This window comes from Melanotaenia boesemani, chromosome 22 (genome assembly GCF_017639745.1).
Source record: "Melanotaenia boesemani isolate fMelBoe1 chromosome 22, fMelBoe1.pri, whole genome shotgun sequence".
In the NCBI taxonomy this organism is placed as follows: Eukaryota; Metazoa; Chordata; class Actinopteri; order Atheriniformes; family Melanotaeniidae; genus Melanotaenia; species Melanotaenia boesemani.
The window spans coordinates 25,378,828-25,395,452 of NC_055703.1; the positions used below are offsets into that span (position 1 = coordinate 25,378,828).

General features: G+C 41.3%; 2 protein-coding genes across 7 annotated transcripts in view; one reads left to right on the forward strand and one right to left on the reverse strand.

The window, feature by feature from the left end:
- Positions 1-2,876: 2,876 nt before the first annotated feature.
- Positions 2,877-5,466, forward strand: si:dkeyp-72h1.1 (uncharacterized protein LOC799956 homolog). The gene is made up of 4 exons (XM_041975651.1): positions 2,877-2,944; positions 3,086-3,195; positions 4,659-4,878; positions 4,950-5,466. The coding sequence occupies exons 2-4, from the start codon at positions 3,121-3,123 to the stop codon at positions 5,000-5,002; spliced, it is 348 nt and encodes a 115-aa protein (XP_041831585.1). The 5' UTR covers positions 2,877-2,944; positions 3,086-3,120; the 3' UTR covers positions 5,003-5,466.
- An 830-nt stretch (positions 5,467-6,296) lies between these two features.
- The window catches only part of cep170bb (centrosomal protein 170Bb), a 29,823-nt gene continuing 19,494 nt past the window's right edge, over positions 6,297-16,625 (reverse strand). For 2 of the 6 annotated variants that reach the window (XM_041975408.1, XM_041975407.1), the window contains exons 13-20: positions 15,880-16,123; positions 15,646-15,802; positions 15,324-15,365; positions 12,789-12,926; positions 10,963-11,051; positions 10,194-10,287; positions 10,059-10,110; positions 6,297-9,972 (exon numbers count right to left, since the gene is read on the reverse strand). In XM_041975408.1, coding sequence (XP_041831342.1) covers positions 9,800-9,972; positions 10,059-10,110; positions 10,194-10,287; positions 10,963-11,051; positions 12,789-12,926; positions 15,324-15,365; positions 15,646-15,802; positions 15,880-16,123 — 989 coding nt within the window. In that variant the 3' untranslated portion in view covers positions 6,297-9,799. The remainder of the gene's footprint in view (positions 9,973-10,058; positions 10,111-10,193; positions 10,288-10,962; positions 11,052-12,788; positions 12,927-15,323; positions 15,366-15,645; positions 15,803-15,879; positions 16,124-16,625) is intronic. The other 4 variants (XM_041975412.1, XM_041975409.1, XM_041975410.1 and 1 more) reach the window with 3 other exon arrangements.

The window sequence follows — 16,625 nt, forward strand, 5'->3', positions numbered from 1 at the left end:
GGTCGTCACAGCATCTCCTCCCCGATTCTCTCCAACACTTTCACTTTCGTTAAGCACTGATCTTCATCCTCCTCCTCCTCCTCATCTGAGTCAGATCCAGGATGACCCGCTTAGTCTGAGTAACGTCATGCTGTATCTGCTGCAGTGAAGTAGATCTGATTGATCGTTCAGGACACATCTTATTACATTTGTAACCATGGAAACAGGTGCCAAAACTGCATGGGCTGGTTTCAGAGGCAGGACTTACAGTAAAGCAGGAACAGGCCTAAAATCTGTAGTAATTAAACCAGCACATTTCAGTAATTTCTTCATTTCTATAGCACATATCAAGCACAACTTTAAGTGCTTCACACAAAAAATAAAAAACATTTTAAAAATGCAATTAAACATTATAATAGTCATAAAACAAGCAAAATAACAAATAAAAGTCAAACTAGTACAAGTTAGAATTTGTAAAAAGAGTAAAACTATATAATTCATTAAAATCACATATAAAAGAGTAGAAATAATTAAACTAATTGATCACAAAATCCTGCAGGAGGAGCCTAATAGCTGGCGGCTCTGTTCTGTTGGGAGTTAAGGTAAGATGGAGCGAGATCATTAAGAGCTTAAATATGTGTCATAAAACTTTAAATATAATCACAGATATCACAGAAAACCAACGAATAGAGACCAGGACTGAGTAAATGTGACCTGTCCTGTTAATCCTCATCAAAACACCTGCAGCAGCACTTTGGATCAGAGGCTGTTAAGAGCCGCTGTAGGAGACATGTAGCTGCAGCTAGCTTGGTTTTAAGATCATGTGGGGGAAGCATGCCGCATTCAGCTTTCAGTGAGTGTAATTAGGGGCTGCGTAGGGAGCTTTTGTTGTCAGTGAAAACAGGGCCCTGCAGAAAAAGTTTGGGAACTACAGCTCTAATGTGACCAGCGTGAATGTGTGTGTGTGTGTTAGAGAAACACAATCATTTCCTTTCTTAATATACCCTCTCACCTCTATGTGTAAAAGCCTCGCTCCTCCACTGAGTTAAACCTTCCACCTTAAAGATTTTAATTAAGATTCAATCAATATCACTTTATTAATCGATCACTGATCAGTAATTGGCTGAGCTGCAGCTTCAGTTTAAGACAACATGAGTGTAAACTGTGGACAGCATGCAAATAACACACCAAGTTAAATCAGGACCACATGCAAAACACACACACACAAACACACACACACACACACACACACGCCCCATCCACACCCACACACATATAAACACACTGTGACACATGGGTTTGAACAGCAAGCAGCTGCAGTCGTCTGAAGAGTTCTGGCAGCTTCACATTGTTTTATTGATCTTCATCAGCTTCATCATCACCTTAATCTTCATCATCATCATCTTCATCAGCAGGTGGGTCACCTGTCCTGCGGGTCTGTCAGCAGGAATCTCTTCACCTGCTGATTTTCTGGGAGTTGAAACAGGAAGAAAAACTCAGCAGCAGGTCTTTGTTCATGTTTGTGTTGTTTATGTCTATGCTTGTTTGTTTGTTTGTTTGCATGTTTATATTTTATCTTTTGTTTGTGTCTCTGTTTGTATTTACGTTTGAGTTTATGTTTAGTTAATGTTTGTGTTGTTTATGTCTATGCTTGTTTGTTTGTTTGTTTGCATGTTTATATTTTATCTTTTGTTTGTGTCTCTGTTTGTATTTACGTTTGAGTTTATGTTTAGTTATTGTTTGTGTTGTTTATGTCTATGCTTGCTTGTTTGTTTGTTTGCATGTTTATATTTTATCTTTTGTTTGTGTCTCTGTTTGTATTTACGTTTGAGTTTATGTTTAGTTATTGTTTGTGTTGTTTATGTCTATGCTTGCTTGTTTGTTTGTTTGCATGTTTATATTTTATCTTTTGTTTGTGTCTCTGTTTTTATTTACGTTTGAGTTTATGTTTAGTTAATGTTTGTGTTGTTTATGTCTATGTTTTTATTTGTGTTTATTTTTGTCTGGTTCTGTGTGTTTTTTTGATGACTTTGTGTTTATGCTTATTGAGCTTGTGATTGTGTTTATTTATATTTTAAGCTTTTGTTTGTGTCCATATCTGTTTATGTTTATGTCTATCTTTGTATATGTGTGTGTGTGTGTTTTTGACTGTGTTGTTGCTGTTTGTTTTTAAGTTTTTGTTATGTTTGTGACTGTGTTTGTGTTGTTTGTGTCTGCATATATGTGTTTGTTTATGCTGTGTTTATGTTTGTTTATAACTGGGTCGTGTTCGCAGTGGTGCAGGTTTTGCTTGGTGAATATGAAGAAAAAGACTCAGTTCAGGTTATTTCTTGTAACAGCGTGCTGGTTGTTGCGGTGACACGTCAGGTGTGTTGTGTTCAGGTTCCTTTACTCAGATGGAAAACGGAGTTTGCTAAGGGTGTTAAATAATCCAGAAGTTTCCAAGGGTTTATCTTACCTGAATCTTGTCTCACCTATGTGGTCCTCCTCTTCTTCATCTTCCTGGAGTCTCTTCATCCTGACAGTGACCTCTGCTGGAGAAGAACACTTCTGTCTTCATCAGAAAGTTTCACAGACATTCATCACACGCTTCTTCCTCATCCTGAAGCTCCCAGAGATCAAACATGAAACCTTCATCTCACTCTAAACTCAGCTGAAGTCTAACAGAACAGAGACCTGGTTCTGGATCTGAAGAGTCCACAGAGGAACTGGTGCCAGAGATGATGATTTAATATAAAACAAACACAGAAACATCCAGAAAAATAGAAAAAAGGTGTGCTGGTTGACCTCTGCACACACAGGTGGGAAAACTGTAGGGAAACTGGAGCATGTGTGTGTGTTGGTACACCTGTCTGTTGTCATGGCAACACAGCAGACTTGAGACAAAACCTGATACTGTTTGATTCAAGGAAGAAAGACGTCTGCAGGTTTGGTGATCATCTGACTTAAGCAGCTCATTTCTACGGTAACTCCTTACAATGGCTGTTATTATTATGGGATGGATTCAGCTAAGCAGCCTCTCAGCTTGTGTTCTGACGGTTTCTCAGGTAAGAATCGTTTTTTCCAGGTACAGACTGACTGAGCTGCTGCTTCTGTTTCTTCTCAGCATCCCGGGTCTCCTCTGTGCTCTGATTGGCTGAGATGACCAACAAAGCCATAAACACCTGTGACTCGGGAGTGGGTGGAGCCTCAGGAGAAGATGTTGGGTCCGTACAGGTGGGACTTAACAGCAGACTGATTATAATGATAGCAGCAGGTGTATTTCTTTGTGTGAATATATTTCTATTTAAAGGTTTATTTTAAATGGAAAGGGCACATTGATAAACATCTGAATGTAAAAATGCCAGAATTAGCCTAATGGCTGTGTTGTATCTATTGTCCATCAACTGATGTTATAAGATCAGAGAAACCTGATATATAAAGGGCACAAAAAACCTACAAGACAGAGAAAATCTGTAGATGAATATGATCTGATGGTCATTTTGTTTTGACCATGTCACAATGTGTTGCATTGCATATGTTAATTCATCTGCAACCTGAACCCCGTTGTTAAGAATCACAGCATTGTCTGCAACATCAACATCTGGGTCAGGACAGGTCGCTGGTAGATCATTTACAAACGTTAAATAAAAGTGGGCCAAGTATGCATCACTGCGGAACACCTGTGGGCATGCTGAGTGGTTGTCACTGATCATTTTTGACCTTCACAATCTGTTGTCTATCCAATAAATAAGACATAATCCAAATGATGGCACCATTTCTAAAACTGAAGGAGTCCAGGGGTCATTCTCTGCACGGCTTAGTCCATTATGGGTCGTGGGGAAGTTGGAGCCTATCCCAGCAGTTTTAGCAGGTACACCCTGCACAGGTCACCAGTCCATTGCAGGACCAACCTCCCCCCAGCCGAGGCTCGAACCAGCAAGAGAGTCCAGGGGTGTCAAACTTATTTTAGTTCAGGGGCCGCAGTGCAGTGGGCCAGAGCAGTAAAATAGCAGCATTGCCTTTACTGAAAAGAAGTACGATCTTTACATTTAATAAACTATGCTTTTAGAAAAGATTTAAACAATCTGAAATTTATTTTAAAAAGGTTTAAACAATATTTGGCCTCAGTTATACATTTACATATTTGATTCATATTTATTTCTTCTAACTGATTTAATTTTCTACTTTCATTATATGTGATTTATATTAAGTATATATTCAACATCATAGACTTCCCCCTGGTCTAAGAAATATTTGACTTTTTAGTAAAAAAAAAAAAAAAGAACTTGCAGACTCAGCCAAACTGTATTTAGTCAAACTATGTATTTAGAAATGTTCCAAGTCATTGGACCCATTTCAGTTTGGTTTCTGTTCATTATGCTTGAACCTGTTGGGTTTCCAGTCAGGTGACAGCAGGAACCCCTCAGGTCTGGAACTAGTTAGTCTGAAGGGGCTTCAGGTGGATAAGTTCAGTCTCAGATGGAGAAAACCAGTTCTGGACCTCATTTATCAACTTCTAATAGAAAATTCTCTAAATTTCATGCTCTGAATAGACACTGCTGCAGAAAAGACAGAATTCGACACTGATGGTATCATCCAGCTCAGTGATGATGGGAAATACCTGATCGAGGACCAGAACCCCACCTATAATGTTGTCCTGGAACACTGAACTCCACCTTTCACCTGTTCATCAACAGGTGGGACCCTCCGTCATCAGCAACTCGTCTTCTGATTGGTCCACTCCTCCGCCCGTTCAGGCCTTTCTAGACTCTAAGGAGTGTTTTCCAAAACTCTCCAGGCACCTCCCATCCATTGTGGTGGAGCCGATGGATGTTGGTGAGGTGGAGAGCGGAGAGCTCCGCTGGCCTCCTGATGATGTCAGCAGTGATGTCACAGAGGATTGTCAGCAGCAGACAGGTGAGGAACATCCCACCTTTTTCTGAACAGTGTGTGTTCTGGATCAGCATCAGCAGATGATTTGTGTCCAGGTGGATCTGAAGAGGGGGCGGAGCTACAGGAGCAGTTGATGGGCGGGGTTTAAAATCTCCAGACAAATGTGGCTCCTTTAATTCCAGCCAATCAGGGAAAAGGTTGCTGCCAATCAATGAAGACGTGGAGTCAACCTACCTGATATTCAGCAGCTAAGAGGAGGACGTCTTCAGACCAACACCTGCTGATCTTCAGACTCACAAAGTCTTCCAGATGTTCATGTCGTCTTTACTCTGATTCATGGACACGTTCTCTGACTTTCCATTTTTAAACTACTGTGTGGAATAAAATCTGAACTCTTATTGGCCAGCTGTTTGAGAATCATGTGACTTTTCCTGAGGTTATCTGTCAAGCAGCCCATCTCAACCTAGCCGAGGACTTGTTCATGTAACACCTCAGGTACCACCACAATGGACCGAACAGTTCTAATGAACAGGGTTCATCAAACTGAAGAGATTTAATGGTGAATAAAATTTAAATAAACCCAGAATCTGTTCAGCTGCAGAGTTTTGAGGCTAATTTTCGAGTCCAACTTAGAGATTAGCATGGAAGGATATAAATAAAAGTTAGCTTGGATGCATGTCTAATGTTTTTCATTCATTTAATTTTTTAAGAGGGGTGACCTTCTCTGATATTTTTAAAGCTATAAAATAATTTTTATGGTCCTGCTCTAGCAACAAGCTGATGGACTACAGTTAGTGTCTGTATTGAGTAGATGCTGAATGCTTTAAATCTCCATTTCATCTTTTAGATAAGTGATTCCTAACCCTGGTCCTCAAGGCACACTATCCTGCAGGTCTCTGACAAGCTCTGAACAAGTCTGCTAATGATCTTGTCAGAGAACCATTTCATTTGAATCAGGTGTGTTGCAGCAGGGAAACATCTAAGACCTGCAGGATAGTGTGCCTTTAGGACTGGGGTTGGGAATCACTGTTTTAGGGGACATTTTCATTTAAAGTGATGTATAAGTTCGAGAAAACATTCAAACTTTGGTGTAGTATGAAACCCTGGTCTATATAGTGTGTGCTAAATCCATATAAATCTACACATTTATTAGACATTGATACCATTTTGGATGCAATGATTGGCTGTGATGACCACAAGTTCAGTCTTAGAGAAGTTAAGTTGAACTTGGTGTACTGTGACCTTCTGGCAGAGGATTTACTGACTGTAGTCCAGACTGTGTTAACAGGTTAAACAGATTATCAGCTTCTGACTGGATCAATAAACTGTTAATGTAAACCGATCAGACGTTAACCATAATCATTCGGCCGTGCCTGCTTATTCTTCTTCATTTTCACGTCTTCATCAGATGAATAAAAACATCACAGACATTCACAGCAGGATGCATGAACTCAGTTTATTACAAATGACGGTGATACAAAGAAATCCTGTCGATGATGAAAACATGAAAGTTCGGATGTGTGTAAATCACTCAACTTAATAAATAATTCATTAGAAACACATGGTCATCTGCTCGACCGTCGTGATCAAATGCATAAAAAGAAGACAGAGAGCATGTTTGGTTTGCTTCTATACAGCTTATTTGTTACATGCACTGTAACAAAACACAGGTAGCCCAAATGACCAATCACCCGTAGCAGCAGCAGTTACGTCATCAGCAATGGACCAATCGGGTTTGTCTTGTGATTAGGTGATAAATTAATACATTCTCAATGGCTGCAGAGCACGAATGATCGAACAAACAAAAGCACCACCTATAATCAGGTGTTTGCTGTTAAATGAAAAAGTGCACATTTGGTGATTTAGCCTCGAACACTCACCTGCCTCAAGCTACAGGAAACATGCACTTTATGAACAAAAGTCTAACATCCTGTTTCTCAAGCCAAACACAGCAAAAGTTCAGTGAAATCATCTTTTCTTTCTGTTCTTCAAAGATGGAATGATGGAGTTAGCCTAGCTTAGCACAAAGGTTGGGAAACTGTTAGCCTAGCTTCATGAAAGTACAAAAAGATCCATTTTTCATACTCACATCTGTCACATGTTTTATATGTACTTTACACAACACATAGATAACATACAGAAATCATAGTTTTAGCAGATCATCTGTAAAAATAAAAGTGGAGTTCCACAGGGCTTGATTGTGGTGCCTCTAATGTTTGTTTCTTAGTTGAAAAAAAGTAAAAAATATACCTATTGCAGGCTGTTCTAGTTATTTTCTACTGTTATTTTTTACTTTAGTGTTATGACTAATGAAAAAGCAACAAAAATCTGGAAAAAAGTAAAATAACATTTTAGAAAAGCAGCGAACAGATAATCTGGTCATCTACTGATTATCTATATTTTTGATCATTGATGTGTAACAACAATAAATTAGCACTGACTTCTATTTGGACAAAAAAAGAGTTAGATCTGAAGCAGTGAATAAAGCACAGCAGTTAGGTCAGTTTTTCTCCTCTGATGGCGCTAGGCTAACAACTTCCCTTGACTTCTAGTCTTCGCACTAAGCTAGGCTAATCAAGCCAAGCTTTCCTCATCTGATGAGAGTTTCACTGAGCATGCTCTGTACAGCGCTCTCCACACAGAGACCTCAGCTGCTTTAACACAAAAACAAACACAAACTTCGGCTCAACACACAGCGACTACTGCACACAGACACACAAAAAAGACACATCCACTCATCACGGAGCAGGAGGCGTTCCCACAACCTAAAAACTCTAAATACTTTCTTTATATAGCACTTCTCTAAAACTGTGCTGTAAATAAGGTTTCCACATGGATTCAGGGGTCAGAAAAATCTAGTTACTAAACGTGGAGGTTGTATGGTTACATACACAGCTAACATTGAGAGGGTCCCTATCTCAGGTCCATGGCCCAGCCTTCAGAGTTAGAGATCAGGAGAAGCCGTCTCTATTCAGGACAACCAGTTTCAATACTCACAGAGGATCACATTTGTTCTCTATGTGAAATAAGTTTACAAACTACTTAGACAAACATCAGCTGTCTTCGATTTCTAAGGATTGATCCAGTTTCTCTGTGGTTCTAACATGTTGTCGAACCACGTTTGATAGAACCTCTTTACACTTTCAGAAAATAAAGTACCTAATTGTACCATAGAGGTACAAAGGACTGTCACTGTAAAAACCAGTGTTGTACCTTCAGGGCTGTCTGGTCTATTGAGGGTATCAGAGTAGTACCTTTGATGGTTCCACCACACTGACAGTGAACCTTCTGATGCAACTGGACAAGAGATCACACTCATGAAAGGATCCATCCCACCACAAGTTCCTGTACAAAACAGAAGTTCATCTGGTGTTAGATACTGGAGTCCATGACAGATTAGAGGTGGGAGGTCAGTCAACAATGGCAGAATCTGTTCACTGATGGTCTTTGTTGATCAGACTTTTTAAGGATAAATTTTTGTACAGTTTTACTGCAGGTGAGAAACGACCTGTCTTTTTTCATTTTAATCTGGACTCTGAAAAGGTAACATCTTGCTGGTAATGCAGAATGATAGAGGGGATGAAGGCGAACCTAAGACCTGTTCCCACCAAAGGGTCCGGCTTGGTATGCATGTTTTTAAGTTTCCACCTGGTTGTCCACATTCTCCTCCTTCATTTCTACTTCATGTTGTTCTTTATTATAAGTCAAGGAAGGCATCACACCACTATGCCTTCACACTGTTACAGAGCTGACGCATCTGTCGTTATGGGCTTATACACTGCTTACTAGGTAAGGGTATGGTTGGCTGTCGAACCAGATTTAAGGGTTTTAGGGTTTATCGTACCAAACTGTGACGTCCTGAGTGAGACACCTTGGTGGAAATGGGTTTTAAGTACCCCGGCTTTCGTGTCCAGACTTTCAGTATATCAGGAGGAAAATCTTGCAGCAGCAGACTGGTTTAAACCAGCAGAAAACCAACTTAAGCCCCAAAAACAGATGCTGGTAATCGCTTGTTTCTTCTTGTTGAGTTGATTATTTGTATTGGTGAACTGCATCATGTTGTGGCATTCACTAAGTCTAAAACGTTTCCTGTCGCATCTTCAACCATCAGCGTGTCTTGTTTCCGAGTTTCATTCATCGAGTTTGAAAGGCGATGCGTTTAAGGACCAGCAGTCTCCTGTCTCATTGGTTTGGGACAAACAGTCATTTTGGACACAATCAGCATTCACAACATTCACGTAAACACACATTCACGGCGACATGAAGAGTGAAGGAGTCTGAGCGTCACAGGCCGGGTCGGGTTGGACCGGGCGGTAGAACTCAGAGACATTCAGTAGATACGACTGTTTCCTGTCTGTAAGGCCGAGGCGTGGAGCAGCACCAGACCTTCCTCACAGACCGCTGATAGGACCCAGTCTACCTCCAGTTCAGATGTATCACAACAACACAGTCACAATGGTTCTGGTTTGGTCCACAGAACGCTGTGGTGGGAACAGCTGCATGTTTTTGTAGCCTTAGCTAAGCTTGTGCGACATGGAAGCAGCTGTACATGAGTTACACTCACAACATTAGTTCTGACTGAATCACACTGATGAGATGCTTGTTCCAAAGTTTCCGTGCATCCACGCCACTGGCAGCCTCCTACAAACAGTACCAGGCCCAATCCCAGTCTCCGGCTGAGGCAGATTCTCCCACAATGCATTGCACAAAGAAAAAGGAGGGACAGCTCAGGGATAACTTAGATCACACTTGCGGATGTGACAGACCTGGTTAAACCTGGTTCTGTCCAATTTGCTGTAGTTTCAGTACAGCATTGTGCAATGCATCATGGGACACTGAATAAAAGGAAACATAAACTTTGACCTCACATCTCTGAGAGTTCTGACAAGCGACGCTGGCAGCGTGGATGCACAGTTTCTTTCTAAATTGTGCTACGGTGGCTCGCTCAGGCCATGTAGTGGGCCCCATCTGGCCCACGAGGCGGTCTCTTGGAGCTTTCATTGGCATTGGAGGTTCTGGGTTTAGTGGTGGGCTTCTTGTCCTTAGAGGACGGTCGGGTAGATGTACCGACAGCTGCAGCCTGAAGACCCCCACCGGGCTCCACAATGGTGTTAATGACTACAAGAAGAAGAAGGCATCACATTAAACCTAAAACACTCAGTGAGTGAGAATAAAGTAACAGAATAAAACAACGACAGACCAACCTTCAAGCTGCCGCTGAACTCGTCTCAGCTCCTTCAGGATGGAGGTTATCTCCTGAAACAGGAAACAAAAAGAGAAGTTTCTGGATGAGCTTGTTTTAAACTCTTAGAGTCATTAGTAGAAACTGACAGAAGAACCTTATTGGACGTTTTCAAGATGGGAACTTCATTCTCAGCATTGATCTTTGCCTCGATCTCCTCCCAGACGTCCGCCTTGTTCTGAAACAAAACCCTGAAACAGACAGACTGCCAGGTCAGAAAGAGACCTTTTTATGTTCTATCCACATATATTTTATCCCACATGCTACAGTTTAAATAAAGTTAAATATTCAGTCAGTGGACTCCAACATTGACTCAGGGAGCAGTTTTTCCCCCCATGAGGCTTCTCTCTCCTTAACAGCAGCAGCAACGCTTCCTTCTTTACAAAAATTCCTCTTTGTATTGCCCATACGCTTCAATAAAAACTTCCAGCTTCAATTGGGTAAAATAACTTGCTTTTTGTCTGCGGTTGCCATGGTTAATCTAGGTATCGGCGCTCCATTGATGGTGGCTGTTTATTGTAGTTCCCAACTCTGGGTAAAGACACTCAGAGTTGATTCAACCAACTCACAGCAACTCAGAGTTGCTCAGCTCAGGTTAAGTTAACCCAGAGTTTCTGTTTAGACCCAGAGTGAGTTAAACCTGCTTGCTGGAACAGGCCCCTGCTCTTGCAAACATCTGGACCTGTAAACACCCAGATCTATAAAGACCTGGACCTGTAAACATCAGGGCCTGTGAATACCTGGATTTGTAAACATCTGGAACTGGACCTGTAAACACCTGGACCAGTAAACACCTGGACCTGTAAACACCTGGGCCTATAAGCACCTGGACCAGTAAACACCTGCAGACATTAAACATTCCTTACTTCATCTTCTCAGCCAGCTGCTCCGTGTTCTCCCGGATGGCCTGGGACAGCTGAGACACCGGGTTCAGCATCAGGTTGTCCAGGATCATCTGAAAGAATCCATTCACACAGACAGAGGAGGAAGATGAGCTCAGAGCATCTCCATCATCATCAGCACTGATCTTCCAGCACACCCAAACGACCTGCACCAGTCGCAGAGATGTGAATGTTCAGAGGAGTTGTGGCTGTGTTCACACGGCAGATCAGTTTGTTTACTTTGTGGTTGTGTTTCTTCTGAAAGGGGCGGGGCCTCAATAATCAGCTGTTGTGCATTGTGCCACCTCCAATTTTGGCTACTTGTAACGCTGTATAAGTCTATAAATACTCAAGATGTTTGTTGTTAAGACTGTAACAAACAGAGTAAACGGATGCTGACAGCAGCTGGTCTGAAAGCAGAAATAAATAAATGATTATTTGTAATTAATTTCTCAGATATCAGAGAATCTGGGGCTGAACTGAATGATGGAGCAGCATTGCAGCATTTCTTTAACCTCTTTTAGCTTTAGTTTAGTCTGCAGCTTTTCAGCATATATAAGTAATTGCCACTGAGGAGTCCACAGGTAACACACCTGCTGCTTCATGCACAATGCTTCATTATTCACAGGTAAAAATGTCACTTTAGCCCAGGATAAAACAAAAAACTTCATTTCTAGAAATAGTAAAAAGTATACTGTAGAATCTGCTGCAGCAACACATTTAGTGAATGTAGCTCTAAAGTCAAAGACTCAAGTAACATAGTTCTGGAAGATTCTCCACCCAGCAGATTATATGGTGATATGTGAGGGTGTCAGGATTAGGTATAAAAAAAGCAATATCAAAAGTTTAGTCTTTAAACTTGATCTAAAGATTTATTGAAGGATGAGTTGTGGTTCATTATTTTGATCCAAATTCCAATGTTGATCTTTAGCTTTCCTACTTTGTCAGTCGCTGCTGATTAAACACTTCTATCTTTTTTTTTTACCTACATCAGTATTCAGTATTGATCCACACGTCATGAAAGCTCATTAAGTTGAAGCCGTACGGTCAGATTTAAGGCCACAATTTCTTCATGTTGGATGTTAAAAACCAGTAAATCTCAGTCAAAGTCAGTAAATTTGAGTATATGCTCAGTAAACTACTCAAAGCCAGTATTCTGAGTAAAAACCAGTAAATGTGCGGAAGTAAATTAAGTAAAACAAACAAACAAAAAACAACAGGAAATCTATGTAAAAACCAGTAAATCAGAGGCAAAACTAGTAAATCACAATGAAAATCTGGAAATCTGAATGGAAATCAGTAAATCAGGATGAAAACCAGTAAGAAACCAGTAAATATCTGCTCGATGAACTGGTTCTGCTCATATCTGGATGTTAATTAGTCTCATCTGAAGTTTTTGGTTGAAATCAAAGTTTTTATTGATGTCATGTTTGTCCTGAAAAGAAAGAATCGTAACCATCAGAAAACAGCAAAACCATTTTATTCTGAATATGAGATCCAGTTTAAACCAGATTTACTGCGTTCACACCGAAACCTGCAGTCGGACTGGAACCACCTAACAACTCCTCTTCTTCGCTGGTAAAGCTGCATCTTCACTTTGAAGGACTAATCTGTAATTTTATTTCCTTTAAAACAAAAGCTGTGTCCGAGGTCAATCTGGAGATTTACTGATCAAATCAACCTAAAATCAATTAAAGCTGTTGACTCAGACTGGAGCAGAATAAATTAAAGGAGGACTCAGGTGTTAAGCCCAGGTTCGGATCTCACTGAGCTGCAGTGTGAACGTGGCCTCAGTGAGAGCGGACAGTGACCTCTTCGCGGTTCCATGGACGCCGTTGCTTAGAAGAGGGCTCTGGCTCATTCATATTTGCGTCCAGGTCCGAGATGGCAGCAGAACCTGGAGGAACCTTCTGGTAGTTTAAACTGGCCTCAGGGATATGCTGGACCAGCTGGAAAGAGAGTAAAAGGGAGTCTGGCTCCGGTGATCCGACCCAAAAACTGTTGGTCAGAAACCAACGAGTCGCCGTGCTCTGTGAACGCATGCAGCAGGTCAACATGCAGCTGCCATGGTGGAGGGAAACAGTGAGTTTGGGTGCTGCTGGGATTCAGCGCCGTGACATCCAGTGCAGGAGAACCCAGCCACAGCTCCATGAACCAGTGATACCCCAAACCAGTACATTAACAGTGCAGGCTCATTAACAACAGAACTACTGAGGGAATCTCTGTCAATGTTGAAGGAACATATTCTATGGACCCAACCCAGAAACGATGCTCAGGTCCAACAGTGGAGGAGATCAGGACTCAGTCAAGTAGGTTCTGAGCTCCCAACGAGTCCTCCAATCAACCCACCAGAAATGTAGTTTGTTCTGATCTTTAAATGTGATCCATAACACCGTTCTGGGAAACTACGCCCCCTTATAGGCAGCAGCAGGAACTACATCTCACTACATGTTTTATGGATAGACATATAGTAGACGTGGCATTGGTCTCCTGGTCGTTCGTCACCATATTGATCCTGGCAAGTTATGGAAATTAGAAGAGACCTGTGAGATGTGGAGTTTACTTAGCCTGCTATAGTTCCATATATTGATACTGCTCTGTCATATTGTACATTGTTCTTGTACTTTTGTTCTCTTTCTACTATAAATACTGTGTAAAGTCTACATTCTGTGCTGTTTTTGTGATATTTTTACTATATCATATAGACCATTTGCAGCTTCCATCACTGATCACATGACTTCCACATCGGCAACGTTCTTGGGTAGCAAAAAAAAACAAAACAAAAAAAAAAAAAAGCAGGCATGCTGACAGCAGACTGCAATTGTTTCACTATTTGACCATTATTTATTACAAATATTTAATATTGTTGGATTTTTTACAAATGATTAAATAGATCTACTTAAGAGTATATGAACAGAAAATTTGGCTTTACTGCTTATATAGAAATGCCTTTTAAACCAGAAAATTATAATAAACATAATTTTTTATGTAACGAACTGTAAGCCAAATGACAATAAACACTCTTTTGATGGTTTGTCAGGGATTATTGTTCAACAGTTACGTTCAAACATTTTTTATCATAAATTTTAATAAAAACCCAATTAGCTTTAAATGACATGTTTAACATTTAATCCAGTTAAAATGCAACATGTCTACTGAGCTTTCTTGCCAGGACAAATATGGTGGATGTGTGGATGTGTCGCAGCAACAGGCTGAGGCGGTTAATACTACGTATACACATGCACGTCAAGGGTTTTATCACTTCTGAGTTATGTTTGGTTTTCTGAAACACATGATTTTGTTTAGGCTATGGAAGTGGTTTCCAACCTGGAGTCTGTGACCCTTCAACGGCTTTCCCAAAGAGCACAAGGGGTCCACAAGGCTTTGACTGTACAGAGCCTGTGTGACTGTTAACATGAAGGACATGTCCACACAGAGACGAGAGGTGTACCTACTTCAGTTTCTTATCATTTTGATGTTTAATTTACATGAAACTGGCTTTTTGGGAGCCTGAAAACACAAACTTTCTAAAGCAGGTTAAAAAGTGAATATATGAAAGTCATCACCAAAATCTCCTATACACTAATATTTTAACACATATATCCTTCGTCAAGGTCACAACTTGTACATTTAATTTATTTTCCTCTACTGTGTGGTTTAGTGAGGTCACTGAGCTGGTGGAGCTATGGTAGTGGAGTAGTTCATGCCTATCCTGGTTAGCTTGACTTTTCCTGCAGCATTTCATTAATGAAACATGTCCGAGAAATGCCACAGTGGACATGATTTCTCACTATTATAAAAGAAAAAAAAGTAGGGCCGTATGTTAATAGAAACCTAACTTTGGTTTAATTGCAGGATGGGACTCAGCCAGAATACATCATGTGTGCTGAGAACCTAATTAATGAAAGCATAAAGCCAAGCATGGTTTCAGCACAGGGTGGGAGTCCACAGCTTTTTGGTATTTGCATGAAGGGTTTTGGTTTTGGGTTAAAAACCAACATGATTATGACTAAAATACAGGTTTACATTTTAACAGGTTTCGTGTCAAACGAGCTGCTGGGCTGTTTTGGAAACTAAGATGTACTCAACAGTCGGTAAATGACCTCGCTGAGCTCGAGTGTAACGGGAAAAAGTTGTGTCAGTGCTCACCGATGCTGGCGCATTTGTTTTTCTTTAGTAGTTCTGCTGTTAATGAAGCTCTAAACATGACATTCAGATAAAAAACAAATGAAATAAAGATCAAATGTGCTTGAGAACAATCCAACACTGTGAGTGGAGAGTGTTAGGATCAGTGATGGGGGAGGGGCACCAATCACAAGGGGGAGTGATGAGTCAGATCTGGACACCTGAGATGGTCGAAGGCCACGCAGATATGGCAGAGATGGCGTCTGTGCAGCAGAACAGAGACATGAACCATGAGTCAGAAGCATGATGAAGCTCCTGCAGATCAAACAGGAACACTGATAGAACAGCTGAGAAATCTAAACTGGGAACACTGGGATGACGTGGATCACACACACATTTATCCAGATTACAGCTAGAAAAAACTTTCTGAACTGGAAACCTGAACTGGAAACAGACCAGCTTAGACTGCTCCCTTCTGGTTGTGGACAGGTGTGTGTGTGCTCCCAGGTTGTGCTGTGCTGTGTGGGGGTGTTCATGGCCCACCTCCTCCCTGGCAGAGATGGTGGAGGCTGGGGTGTTGGGCAGTGAGCTGGGTGAGGTGGTGGTGCCCATGCCGGAGCTTGGCGAGTCCCCATCCCCAGCCACGTCATGGATCTCCTTCGCCAGAATGGCCAGATCCTTTGCCAAGTCCTGACTGAGCCTGCAGCGGAGACACAAACGCATCACGTGGACGTCTGAGTGACATCGAACTACAGATAACAGTTGCTCAGATCTTACTTGGCGATCTCAGCGCTGTGTGTGGACCAGTTCTGGTACGGGTCAACATCATTTTGGTCCTCGTCCTCCTCCGTCTCCAGGGAGACAGACTTGGTTCTGGTGGCAGCGGTCCGCTGGCTGTGGGGTGTCTGAGCGGAGGTGGTCGAATGAGAGGAGCGTTTAGGTTTTGAGGATCCGGTGTTGGTGTCATATTCTTCCTCAGAGGAAGAGGAGAAGTCTGAGCCCTTCTGCCTGCGACGGGACCCTGAAGGTATTTAAACATCATTAAACAATAAACTTTAACAGAAGTAGCACTATGTAACCTATAAAACCTTAAATAAGGACTCATTTTGATGGCGCAGTGATATTTATAATGTACATAGCAATTTCTGCACTGAGGGACTAACAAAAGTTTATCGTATCTTATCGTATCTTATCTTATCTTATCTTATCTTATCATTCCTGAAGCCGTTGTTGCCCTACAGCATCCTGAGGCTAAGAAACGGCACTTAAAGCCTTTTTTCCATCCCATAGCATCACTTTACAACAATACTTTGCTTCAAGGCAGTGCATCACATGCTGGTGACTAGATATCAACACAATGGCCTTTTTGAATGCATACCATGGCTGATTCATAAAAAAAATACAAGAGGATGTTATTGGATGAAGAGAGGAAAAGGAAGAGAGCAAATGATAAAGCAAGAGATAAGACAAGGAAACAAGGAAACAAGGAAAAGAGCCTAGTTACTGATTTTGCGCCACGTTGT

Bases quoted from the DNA above. Each gene is read 5' to 3' on its own strand.
- si:dkeyp-72h1.1 (XM_041975651.1), top strand. From the start codon at position 3,121: ATGACCAACAAAGCCATAAACACCTGTGACTCGGGAGTGGGTGGAGCC. The intron at 3,196-4,658 runs GTGGGACTTAAC...GTTCATCAACAG, and splicing joins AAGATGTTGGGTCCGTACAG to GTGGGACCCTCCGTCATCAG. The intron at 4,879-4,949 runs GTGAGGAACATC...ATTTGTGTCCAG, and splicing joins GGATTGTCAGCAGCAGACAG to GTGGATCTGAAGAGGGGGCG.